Here is a 13,951-nt window from a genome sequence, read left to right on the forward strand (position 1 = left end):
TACAGAGCTCCTGTGTATAATGTCACTGGTGATCACTGTATTACCTGTACACTGACACTATATACAGAGCTCCTGTGTATAATTTCACTGGTGATCACTGTATTACCTGTACACTGACACTATATACAGAGCTCCTGTGTATAATGTCACTGGTGATCCCTGTATTACCTGTACACTGACACTATATACAGAGCTCCTGTGTATAATGTCACTGATGATCACTGTATTACCTGTACACTATATACAGAGCTCCTGTGTATAATATCACTGTATTACCTGTACACTGACACTATATACAGAGCTCCTGTGTATAATTTCACTGGTGATCACTAGATTACCTGGACACTTACGTTATACATACCATGTATAGAGCTCCCGTGTATAATGACACTTATGGTAATATTAGTAATGTGGTGGTAATATTAGTAATGTAGTGGTAATATGTGGTCTGGTCATGGTGTGGCAGTTTTTCTCCCTTCTGTGTGGTATTATTCGGTCACTATGTTGTGGTAATATGTGGTCTGGTCATGGTGTGGCGGTATTCCCTGTATGTGGTATTATTGGTCATTTAAAAAAAAAATGTATATGACACATTCCCTTAAAGAAAACTAAATAAAAATATATCTAAAAAGAGTATTGGATATTTTAAGAAAATTTTAATAGGTTAGAGTAGGGCCCGCCCAGAAGAGTCTACCTTATCGTGGTGGCGGCTTTAAAAATCTTTTGGCCAAAACAAAAGCTGATGGCTATGTATGTGGCGCCGTCACATGGCCGAACGTCAGGAGAACCTGGTGGCAGCGACGTGGACGAGCGCCAGGATTCTGCAGGGATTGCATGGGGGTAAGTATAACAAGTTTTATTTTTTTTAAATACAATTAATTAACTAGGAGTGGGGGGAATCAGAGATGCACATGGGGGGGGATGAGAGATGCACATGGGGGGGGGTGAGAGATGCACATGGGGGGGGATGAGAGATGCACTGGGGGGGGGATGAGAGATGCACATGGGGGGGGATGAGAGATGCACATGGGGGGGATGAGAGATGCACATGGGGGGGGATGAGAGATGCACATGGGGGGGATGAGAGATGCACATGGGGGGGATGAGAGATGCACGGAGGGGGATGAGAGATGCACATGGGGGGGATGAGAGATGCACATGGGGGGGATGAGAGATGCACATGGGGGGGATGAGAGATGCACGGGGGGTGAGAGCTGCACATGGGTGGGATGAGAGCTGCACATGGGGGGGTGAGAGATGCACATGGGGGGTTATGTTTACATAACTTTGTTGCCTTATGAAGGGCAGGGGGGGCCCCCCAAAATTTCTTGCACAGGGGCCCACTACAGTCTGTGTCCGCCCCTGCACCAGGTATATATATACACAGGCTAAAGGGAGGTATTCGCTGGTTCCTAAACACAGTTTCCTATCTAGGCAGCTGTCTGCATTGCCAAATGTGGAGATTTCCTGCAAAACACTGCAGGGCGACTGTCTGTCACCTCTGACACACCCGTGACAATTTGTGATTCATTGGAAATCATGAAGGAACTAAAAAATGAGGTTGTCTTTCTCACTTTTACTTAATGAGGTGTTTTGCTAGGATGGGGATGCCAGGACATATTGGTAGGATACCTTTGTCAACAGTGGCATTGCTAAAACTGGTGTTGGTTGAGAGGTTGGTACGAGGTGTGGCAGCAAAAGGAGAAGATGGGAGGAAGGTTTGATTGCAGCTCAGTGGGTCCGGTCTTGGCAGCTTGTTGCTGCACCTGATGTAGTGAGTAGAGATGAGCGTTGTTCTACTCGAACTGTTCGCCAATCTCAAATTCTGGGCGGTGTTCGAGCCGGTCGGCGAACACGAACAATTTGAGAAAAATTCGGCTGTTCGAGGTTATGTTCGATAACTGTTCGTGCACCAAAATCATAACTGGATTTTTTCTCAGTAATGATGAAAATTAATGTTAATACGCAGTTTGAGTGTACAGCGGGGCGGGGGGAGTGGCAGGGGATGGATCTCTGCAGGAACAATGAAGATCTCCATTTTTTTTTCTCTTTCCCGCATTTGCAGTGGGGAGGTGCAATCTGTCAGCCTATCAGCAGCGCACACACGGAGCGAAGTGCTTTTTTTCACACAAGCAAGGGCATGTGTGATTGGCAGTGTATGTCACTTGTCCTTGCCCTATAAGACCAAGCCATTTTCCCCGTCGCCACCATTTTCTCACTGCTACAGCTGCGTGTTAGACGGCACCGCTGTTGCTGTGTGCGCTATACCTTGTTAATTTCAAGCCAATTTTCGCACAAATATACAGATAGCTTGGGAGTAGGGAATAGTTGTGATTGCAGTCCTTTTAAGGACTAGGTTACAGCATTTCCTACGACTTTTATCAGGCAGGTCTGTGCTCTTAAATAGATAGATTGTGGGAGTAAAGACTAATTGTAATTGGAGTCCTTTTCAGGACTAGGTTACATCAGTTCCTATCAGTTTTTGCCAGGCAGGTCTGTGCCAGTGCTGTGCAAGTTTTTTTCACAGCATTTGGCTGAATCTAGCAAAGCTAATCCTTTTTGGCCTATTGCAGAGTGTGTTAGTCAGTGGAGTAGCCTATCTGTGTTGCAAGATATACCACCTGTGTATAGAATACCAATTTTTTTACTGCACCTAGTGAAGTAAAATCTTTTGGGCATAGCATCATTCTATTAATCCATCTATACTGACCTCCATCAGGTTGCAAACTGAATATAATTTTTTTCTGCATCTAGCTCTGAAAAAATATTTGGGCTTCTAGCAGTGTGTGGGACTTGGTCTATTAGTCCATCTATACTGACCTCCATCAGGTTGCAAATTAAAAATAATTTTTTTCTTCATTTAGCTCTGAAAAAATATTTGGGCTTCTAGCAGTGTGTGGGACTTGTTCTATTAGTCCTTCTATACTGACCTCCAGCAGGTTGCAAATTGAATATAATTTTTTTCTGCATCTAGCTCTGAAAAAATATTTGGGCTTCTAGCGGTGTGTGGGACTTGGTCTATTAGTCCATCTATACTGACCTCCATCAGGTTGCAAATTAAAAATAATTTTTTTCTGCATCTAACCCAGCCAATAGTTTTGGCCTAATACCACAGTTTGGCCACTCAGCTCTGCTCGGTTACCATCCATTGTTTTTTTGTGCAAACAACTCCAGAGTTGTGAATTAGTTAACCACCAAAATGAGTGGAAAAAGGCCTGCTGCTGGTGGAAAGGGGAATAGGCGTGTTGGGAAGGGGAAAAAAGGTTGTGTCCGTGGGGTAGGTGCAGAAGAAAGACCATCTTCCAGCCAAACTAAAATGTCTACTTCTTTTAGCAGACAATGTGATAAGATCCCTTTCTTACGGCCACGCCAATCGCTACAAATTCCAGATGAGGCACAAAAACAGCAGGTGCTTCAACGGATATCAAGTGCTCCTTTAAGTGGGCTCTCCTCCACATCAACTTCAACATCACAAATACTCCAGTCCTCAAAGGTGTCACCCAAATCGCACTTGCTTCCTCACAGCTCCCAAATCTCCAGCTGCCCATCTGAGTATGAGGTAGAACAGATGGTTGAGTCTGCAGAGCTGTTTACTCATACTATAGCCTGGGAATCAGAGGTCGACTCCAGCGCTTCTGTGAATCCAGACGAGGAAATGATCTGCACTGATGCCCAGAATCTTTATGAGTCGGATCCAGGACCAGACGCAGAAGGTTCTGACCATAATGTAGACCCTCATTCCCAAACTGTAACTCCTGATGGTGGAGACAATGAGGAAGACGATGATAAGACTCAAATACCTGATTGGAGCGACAACTTTAGTTTTTTGTCAGGGCAGGAACAGGTTGGCTCTGAGGACGACGGGTGTGATAACGCACAGGGTGATGATGATGAGGTCGGAGATCCCACTTACTGTCAACCCACAGTCAGCCAAGAGATGAGGTCAGCAGAGGAGGTGGAGGAAGATGCTAGTGACGACGAGGTCAGGTTGCGCCTTCCTGGACAGAGACGTAGTACTGGAAGCACGTCAACAACTGCATCCTCAAACACAACTCTGCCTCTCACCACAAGTCGTGGTGGCTCTTCAGGTCGCATGGGTGCTAAGCCTTGCATAGCCTGGGCATTTTTTCAGATCGATAAAGATGACCCAACTCGTGTTATCTGTAACATTTGTCAGCAAAAGCTAAGTAGAGGCCAAAAAATACATAGTTTGAGTACTTCATGCATGAACCGGCACATGGACATGAAGCATAAGTTGCAGTGGGAAGCTCAGTGTGCTACAATGCGGTCTAGCCGGCCGGGCCAACCACCGTCTGCCATATCTTGTGCATCCGCGGCCTCTTCATCCTCTGTGACTGGGGGGACAGCAGTCACACCTGTTTTGGGGCGCAGACCTGCCACCTCTTTACCCGCAACAGCCAGCGTGATTGGCAGGTCATCATTTTCTTTGGAGGTGGTAACACCAGCTGGTGTTGAGCGCTGTCCGACATCGATAGCACCACCTTTGGATCAAGGCAACCTAACATGTCCGCCTGCATCTTCCTCACAGACCGGCAGTTTGCCGGGGACACCCTTATCAACCCCGTCTAAGCACAATAGCCAGCCCTCGGTCCCTCAGATGTGGACAAGTAAAAGACCATTTCCTCCTAGCCATGAGAAAGCTAAGAGGTTGAATTTCACCATCTGCAAGCTCTTGGCTACAGAAATGCTGCCTTTCCGCCTGGTGGACACAGAGGATTTTCGAGACCTTATGTCCGTCGCAGTGCCCCAGTACCAGATGCCCAGTCGGCACTACTTCTCAAAGAAAGGTGTGCCTGCGCTCCACCAGCATGTCGCACACAACATCACCGCTTCTTTGAGAAACTCTGTGTGTGACAGGGTGCATTTCACCACAGACACTTGGACGAGTAGGCATGGACAGGGGCGTTACATGTCGCTGACTGGGCACTGGGTAACTATGGTGACAGCAGGACAAGGGGCTGCTGTCCAAGCCTTGCCGTCCCCACGAGTTGTGCGTCAATCCTCTTTATGTCATTTTTCCTCCACTGCTTCTGCCTCCTCAACCTCCTCTCGGTCTTCCACCTGCACCCAAAGCCTGTCTGGTCATGCCACAAGCTTTCTAACTGCGCAGAAGGGATCCTGCACACCTCCTTACTATGCTGGCAGTAGGGCTCAACGTCATCAGGCGGTTTTTACATTGAAATGTCTGGGAAATGTGAGTCACACAGCTGAGGAGTTGTGGTCAGCTCTGGAGAACCAATTTCATGAATGGTTGTCTCCACTGGACCTGAAACCAGGGAAGGCCGTGTGCGACAATGCTGCAAACCTGGGTGCGGCCCTTCGCCGGGGCAATGTCACACACGTGCCTTGTATGGCTCACGTGTTGAACCTGGTTGTCCAGCAATTTTTAGCCCACTATCCCAGACTAGATGGCCTTCTGCAGAGGGCACGGTCGCTGTGTGCTCACTTCCGCCGTTCGCATCCCGCAGCTCAGCGACTTACATCTCTACAGAAGTCGTTGGGCCTGCCACTTCACCGGCTAAAATGCGATGTGCCTACCCGGTGGAATTCAACTCTGCACATGTTGCAGCGACTGTGGCAGCACCGACAAGCCCTGGTGCAATACGTTCTGACGTATAGCCTGGGCCAACGAGATTCAGAGGTGGGGCAAATCACGCTGGAGGAGTGGTCTCAGATCAGGGACCTATGCACCCTTCTGCACAGTTTTGAAATGGCGACGAAGATGTTTAGTGCTGACGATGCCATTATCAGCATGACTATTCCGGTGATTTACATGCTGGAGCACATGTTAAACAGAATTCGGAGTCAGGTGGTGGCACAAGAGGAGGTGGAGGAAGTAGAGGAGGAGGAGTTGTATGCGGAAGGGCTAACATCTGCAAGGTCCAGACGGTCGGCAGCACCAAGGCGGCAGGCATGTGAGGGTGGGGGAGATGATTTTACCAGGGCGCTTGTTAGCAGCCAAACTAGTGAGGAAGGTGCAGGAGCCCAGGAAGAAGTGGAGGACGAACTGATGGAAGACTCATCAGATGAGGGAGACCTTGATCACATTTCTGTTGTGCGAGGTTGGGGGGAGAGGACAGAGGAAGGAAGCATGATTGCTACCTCGCCACCAACACAACAGGGACTTGGTGCTCCTGGATGCGCAACACACATGAGTGCCTTCTTGCTGCACTACCTGCAACATGACCCTCGAATTGTGAGAATTAGAAATAATCCTGACTACTGGGTTGCCACACTGTTAGATCCCCGGTACAAAAGTAAATTTGCAGAAATTATTCCTGCCATAGAAAGGGATGCACGCATGCAGGAGTATCAGCAGAGACTGTTGCAGAATCTTACATGTGCTTTTCCACAAAATACCAGTGGTTCACATAGTGAATCTTACAGTTCTAACTTGCCAACCGTGGTCTGTATGGAATTGTTCAATAAAGGGCCCAAAATTAAGATAACATAGATGGGAGAGGTCTCTATGAATCGGAATTCCTAAGTATTTGATACCCTATGAGGGCCAGGCAAAGGGAAAGTTGGACTGGATGGAATCCTATATGGATTTAGGGAGGGAGACATCGAGGGCCTCAGACTTCGCTGCATTGATTTTAAAATTTTACCATGTAACAAAGTGATCTATTTCAGCCATAACAGCAGGGATGGATATATGTGATTGAGTGATATATACTAGGACATCATCAGCAAATAGAGAGCACTTGTACTCGGTGCCTCCCACCTCAATCCACCTAATATTGGGGTTATGGCGAATTGATGAGAGCAGGTGCTCCGTCACTAGGATGTATAAGAGAGGGGACAGAGGACATCCCTGCCTTGTCCCATTGGTGATTGTGAAAGGTGATGAAAATGTTCTGACGCACCCCCTGGGCCTTGGGACACCCGGAGCCGGACCCTTTTTGGTGGATGCTGGTGGTTGTAGTCTTCGTGGCGGCGATCCGGTTCCGTGGCTCAGGGCGGTCAAACCAGTGGCGGAACTATTTATGTGGTTTTGATGTTTAAATGTCCGACTACGCCACCCGTGGATTGCGGTCAGAGTGAACCGCCGCTACAGGGCAGACCGCTAAGGCTGGTGTTGTGGGTGCAGCAGAGCGTAGCATAACTCCCCACGGGAGGAGTATAGCCTCAGGGCAGTGTATGCGGAGGATGGGGGTGATGGTGCAGGGCAGCAGCAGTAACGACACGGAGTCAGTGATGCAGTTCAGGGCCTTTACTCACAGTTCTTATTATCCAGACCACGTCTGCAGGTAACGGCTGCCCACGTCGTACTGTGCTCACCAGGTGAGGGGCTCAGACAACTCCCAGATAACTTTGGAGCGCTTCACAGGACCCCCTTTGTGTGTCCTTTGTCTGGCCTTTCTTACCAACACTTCTGTCCGGCTGCCTCGGGCCTCCTCTTGGTAAACTTGGCGCCAGTTTCCCTGACCCTATGTGGTGCCTTCCTAGCGGGTGGAGCAAGGGGCTGCGCCACATAAAATGTCAGAGCCTCCGGTTTCTAGCTGAGGGTCGTTTCCTGCCTCCACTAGTTCGGGGACCGGTCTCCCCCTTTGGCCTGACCCCTCCACGCAGGTGGATTCGGGCGTGCGGTGGCGACTCGCCCGTCCGCACCCCTGGGATCCCTTCATTCCTCGTTCCTGGAGCCTTCTCCGCTCCTCTTCCTTCCTTCTCCCTCTTGCAGGCCTGGGCCTCTGTTACTAGGCCCGCCTCCGGAGCAGAGCTCATGCAGAGCCCCTGCTCCCTGCCACTTCTGCTCAGACTTCTCTGCACTGAACTAAGATGGTGCCCACCTTTTATACTCCCTTCTCAATGCACCCAGGAACTGCTTCCTCCCTGCTCCTGCACTGCAGGGTTCCCCTTCCTCAGTGTTCCCTCCCCCCACTCCAGCCAGGGACAGGGACTGTCGTGCCCATCTCAGGGGCATATTGGTCGCCCTGCCCCACGGCAATGTGGTGTAATGCATGCAGGTGTCGGGTCCTGATCCACACTCCATCCTTATCTGAGAGTGAGATATCACACCTCTGGGTGAGGTGCAATACGTCTGTAGCAACCGAGCCCTCGGTGCTACAGTTCCATTTATCTTCAGCCTAGGTGACGTATTGTGATACAGGGCCGTGATTTTGGCTATAAAAGGGTCCCCTAGACCCCTACCCCAAGCTTTTAAGAGAATCATATATGGCGTGCCAGGAGACTCTATGGAATGCTTTCTCAGCATCCAACGAGAGTATCTACTTACAAATTTTTAACTGCATCTAGCCCAGGAAATACTTTGTGCCTAGTAGCAGTGTTTGCTAGTCAGCGGATTATCCCGGCTGTTAAGCAAGCTACACCACCTGTAGTTTGGACACTTAATTTTTTCAAAGGAAATGCTTCGGGACCACGGGATACTCAGTGAAGAGCATCAGGAGGCACCCCAAGGCATAGGGGCTGGGACTGGCACTAGGATGCCTTGCGGTGGACAGCCGAGCTCGATCCTTATAAAAGCTTTTTAACTGCAGCAGCTTTAGTGGACGCTACTGGAGCTGGAATTACCGCGGCTGCTGGCATGAGACTTGCCCTCCAATAGATCCTTGTAAATGGATTTAAAGTGTATTCATTCAAATTAGAGGGACAATTTAAATTAAAAAGCTTAGAGCTGCCTCCACCACAGGGGGGCTCTCTCGACCCACCAGCGGACAGGCACCAGTATTGGGAGAGGGGGGCTGGCCGTCAGGGTTCACCGCGGCTCTGGCACAAACCCGGCGACACGGAGGTGGCACGGGCAGGAGCGGACTGGCCGTCTCGGCTTCTCACTTTTTGGATTTTAGAAGGGCATGACATGCCTATATCTGTGTCTCCCCCTCCTTTTACTCCTCCACCTCTTTTCTTTTCGCATGACTATATGTACTTGTCACTTTTCCATGTGTTAGTTGTGTCTTCTGAGCAGTTTGTCAGCTTTTGGACACCTTTGAAGGTGTTTTCTATGTGTTTCTATGTGTTTTTGTTTGACTGCCATTGGTTTTAACGGTGTTCAAAGGTGTTCGACGAACAGTTCGACGAACAGTTCGGCGAACACACGGGTGTTCGACGAACCGAACCGAACTCGAACACTACGGGGGTGGCTCAACACTAGTAGTGAGCCGCAAGATAGGACCCTGCTGAAATATAAACCTGAAGGAGGCGCTGTTGCTACTGTAAAATTACTTTACAAGCACGAAAGTTGTACTGCAAAGTAACGTACTGATTTTATGCCACCATTATCTACAACTCTGTCCCAATAGACACTACATCACCATCGGCTTCTCTTGAGCCTAAAATTGGTCTGAGTTCAGAATTCTGGTGTCTTTAAATTCTGGAATCTGAATTGGATTTGGAATCTGTTTGGTGGCTTAATTAATTATGATGCCATGCTCTGGGGCTCATTTAGAAAGTCATTGTGAAGTTATGCCTTTGCCTGTATCTGTGTTATCTAGTACTTTTGGGGAAATTGGTCTGCACTGTAGGTGCAGTAATGGGTGCACATAGGGCAGCAGCAGAATTTTATGAAGCTATAGAGGATAGGGATGGCTGTAGATACTTAGGGCTAAAGATGTCTTAGCAACAAGCTTTCCAGTTTTCAGGAGACATTGTCATATCACATGTGTGAGCAAGATGGTGAAGAAAATGAAAGAGAATGCCTAAAATCACTAGATGTATTCAGTGACTGCTTTAGATCAGTTCAGAACTTAGACTGGTCTTACATGAACATAATGCAGATGCTTTTTTGGGTCTGCATCATGGCCTCAACACCCAGATTTCACAAAGTTCTACTGAAATAAATGTTGAAAACAGAACAGTGGGTCCCTTGTAGTAAACACTTCAGTATCCAAACTATCACAAATTATACACTGAAAAATACATATCATACACTACATCAGGATGAAGCTGTAATAGTATTGCAGTCAGTGTACGTGGAATGAAGATTAGATGGGTCTGACTACCGTACTATACTACATCAGTTAGACCAGTGTTCCACTGCCTCATGAAGGTGTCCTAATGGTGTTGTCCATGTGGTCTCGTCAGATTCGAAGAATGACATAAAGTGATCCATTCGGTACTGCAAGTGACATCTCACACACCAAATCTAAGGAGTCTACACAAACCATCAGAAGGTGTTGGCATGGCATTGGGCTATGAGACAAACATCCAGCTACATGTGTCCATTGACCTCAAGTCATTGATCTCAAAGGCTATCATGGTGCAAAAAAAATGGCAATGGAGGCTGGAATGGAGGCCTATCTTCTTCAATGGTCAGTTCTGATTTGGTCTTGGATGCAATGATAGCCAGAGATTGGTCCGTAGACCACATGTGCAATGCCATGATGAAACCTTCATGAGGGAAAGTTATAATGTCTCAAGAGTCATTTTTCTACACATCAATGCCATGCTGCATGTTGCTCGAGATGTTTTGACATTTTTTTTTCCATTTTCTCGTCATTGACATGTCTCCATCCTGCAATTTCAATGACTCCATGACTTTTCCTTCTTGATATTGCACTTTCAATGTGGATGTACTTTCATAAAAAAATATTGTGTAAAAACAAACAGTTGTAAAGGAGGAAAAACTGAAAGATACCGTAACACCGTACAGCCCTCATATATAAGGAATTTCTCATTGGTTAAATGTATATAGCATAGCGGATAGAATCAGCAAAGTACTAAACCATAAGGAGACATGAGAATATATTGATAATTACGAAATACCAACTCAACAGGCATTCTGGACCCCAATGTACGCTTAGCTTAAGATCTTCCAATGTGAATAGCGTCCCCTTGGAAGAAGCACAAAAGAAACGTATGTTGGGGACAGAGAAACCTCTGATTAGTACTAAGGTGACAAACAGAACTATACTCTCCCTCCTCTGATCCAGCCCTGTCTTTCCACCGCTTCTGCATACTCTCCCTCATCACTCAATCATTGGCTGCAGAGGTCACGCTAGCTGTAAACATTACATCCCCACTGCAACTGATCAACAAATAACGTAGAAGCAGATAAGCTTGGCTGGTCCCATGAAGAGTAAGAATAGTTCTGTTTGTTATTTTAGACATTTACAAGCAAGAAAGTGCCAAAAATGTAAGAGAGAAAACTTCTTTAAAACCTGTATGGCAGTGTAATTGATCATTTTAGATGAGATCTCTAGCAGCTGTGTTTACGCACTATGTGGCTCTGTATTTTGGTGCCGTTTCTTTCTGTCCATAACGATCATAGTCACCATGACAGTAATTCTCATTGAACATTGATCCACCGTGCTGTAGTACACAATTTTTCACCATTTCTCTTATTTGCTAGCACAGGCTGAGAATCCACTTCTACAGAACTTTCTGGTACCTTATTCTCTCTGTTCCAGTTGCATATTGTTCCAGTTCAAGATGTCGCTTGAGTATTTCCAATTTTTCTGGAATATTTCTGAAGGGTGATATTGTAATCGGAGCAATGATCCCCTTCAATACAAACAGAGTACCTCCGAAACTAACATTTACAGAAGACCCTTCTCCAGACATCTGTACCACGTGAGATTCTTTGACCTTCTTTGGTGTTGTATGTAATTACTGGAAATTTATTTCTAGAGAGGAAATCAATATGATAGCACTTTATAAATAAAGCATAATAATAGACAAATATTATAACTATATTATTATAACTAGCTATTGAACCCGTTCTACGCCCGGGTGGCGAGCATTTTTATTGGTATATGGTCTCCCATGCTGGTATGTGCTGCCCCCATCCTGGTATTTGTGCTGCCCCCCTCCTGTCCCCACCATCCTATCCTGGTATGCACCCCTCATCCCCATCCTGGAATGCATGGCACCCCTCATCCCTATCCTGGTATGCATGGCACCCCTCACCCCCAATCCTGGTATGCATGGCACCCCTCACCCCCAATCCTAGTATGCATGGCACCCCTCATCCCCAATCCTGGTATGCATGGTATCCCTCATGCTGGTATGCATGGCACCCCTCACCCCCAATCCAAGTATGCATGGCACCCCTCAACCCCAATTCCGGTATGCATGGCACCACTCATCCCCAATCCTGGTAAGCATGGCACCCTTCATCCCTATCCAGGTATGCATGGCACCCTTCACCCCAATCCTGGCATGCAAGGCACCCCTCACCCCCAATCCTAGTATGAATGGCACCCCTCAGCCCCAATCCTGGTATGCATGGCACCCCTCACCCCCAATCCTGGTATGCGTGGCACTCCTCATCCCCAATCCTGGCATGCATGGAATCCGTCATCCCTAATACTGGTATGCATGGCTCCCTCATCCCCAATCCTGATATGCATGGCACCCCTCACCTCCATCATGGTATGCATGGTATCCCTCATCCTGGTATGCATGGCACCCCTCACCCACATCCTTGTATGCATGGCACTCCTCATCCCTATCCTGGTATGCATGACACCCCTCATCCCCAATCCCGGTATGCATGGCACCCCTCATCCCCAATCCTGGAAAGCATGGCGCCCCTCATCCCCAATCATGGTATGCATGGCACCCCTCACCCCCAATCCTGGTATGCGTGGCACTCCTCATCCCTAATCCTGGTATGCATGGTATCCATCATCCTGGTATGCATGGCACCCCTCACCCACATCCTGGTATGCATGGCACTCCTCATCCCTATCCTGGTGTGCATGACACCCCTCATCCCCAATCCCGGTATGCATGGCACCACTCATCCCCAATCCTGGTATGCATGGCACCCCTCATCCTCAATCCTAGTATGCATGGTACCCCTCATCCCCAATCCCGGCATGCATGGCACCCCCCATCCCCAATCCTAGTATGCATGGTACCCCTCATCCCCAATCCTGGTATGCATGGCTCCCTCATCCCCAATCCTGGTATGCATGGCTCCCTCATCCCCAATCCTGGTATGCATGGCACCCCTCATCCCCAATCCTGGTATGCATGACACCCCTCATCCCCAATTCTGGTATGCATGGCACCCCTCATCCCCAATCCTGGTATGCATGGTATCCGTCATCCTGGTATGCATGGGCCCCTCACCCACATCCTGGTATGCAAGGCACTCCTCATCCCTATCCTGGTATGCATGGCACCCCTCATCCCCAATCCTGGTATGCATGGCACCCCTCATCCCCAATCCCTGTATGCATGGCACCCCTCATCCCCAATCCCGGTATGCATGGCACCCCTCATCCCCAATAAAAGTATGCATTGCACCCCTGATCCCCAATCCTGGTATGCATTGCTCCCTCATCCCCAATCCCAGCATGCATGGCACCCCCCATCCCCAATCCTAGTATGCATGGTACCCCCCATCCCCAATCCTGGTATGCATGGCACCCCTCATCCCCAATTCTGGTATGCATGGCTCCCTCATCCCCAATCCTGGTATGCATGGCTCCCTCATCCCCAATCCTGGTATGCATGGCACCCCTCATCCCCAATCCTGGTATGCATGACACCCCTCATCCCCAATTCTGGTATGCATGGCACCCCTCATCCCCAATCCTGGTATGCATGGTATCCGTCATCCTGGTATGCATGGGCCCCTCACCCACATCCTGGTATGCATGGCACTCCTCATCCCTATCCTGGTATGCATGGCACCCCTCATCCCCAATCCTGGTATGCATGGCACCCCTCATCCCCAATCCCGGTATGCATGGCACCCCTCATCCCCAATCCCGGTATGCATGGCACCCCTCATCCCCAATAAAAGTATGCATTGCACCCCTCATCCCCAATCCTGGTATGCATGGCTCCCTCATCCCCAATCCTGGTATGTATGGCTCCCTCATCCCCAATCCTGGTATGCATGGCACCCCTCATCCCCAATCCTTGGATGCATGGCTCCCTCATCCCCAATCCTGGTATGCATGGCTCCCTCATCCCCAATCCTGGTATACATGGCACCCCTCATCCCCAATCCTGGTAT

At 48.5% G+C, this 13,951-nt stretch overlaps 1 protein-coding gene across 1 annotated transcript in view; it reads left to right on the forward strand.

Annotated features, from left to right (window-relative positions):
* The first annotated feature begins 1,601 nt into the window (after positions 1-1,601).
* Positions 1,602-13,951, forward strand: part of LOC141167422 (extracellular calcium-sensing receptor-like) — a 34,931-nt gene continuing 22,581 nt past the window's right edge. The window contains exons 1-2 of the mRNA XM_073654828.1: positions 1,602-1,718; positions 11,330-11,550. Of these exons, the coding sequence (XP_073510929.1) occupies positions 1,602-1,718; positions 11,330-11,550 (338 nt within the window). The remainder of the gene's footprint in view (positions 1,719-11,329; positions 11,551-13,951) is intronic.

This window comes from Phyllobates terribilis, unplaced genomic scaffold (genome assembly GCF_046119375.1).
Source record: "Phyllobates terribilis strain yellow unplaced genomic scaffold, ASM4611937v1 Scaffold_11__3_contigs__length_659146591, whole genome shotgun sequence".
NCBI classification, from domain to species: domain Eukaryota; kingdom Metazoa; phylum Chordata; class Amphibia; order Anura; family Dendrobatidae; genus Phyllobates; species Phyllobates terribilis.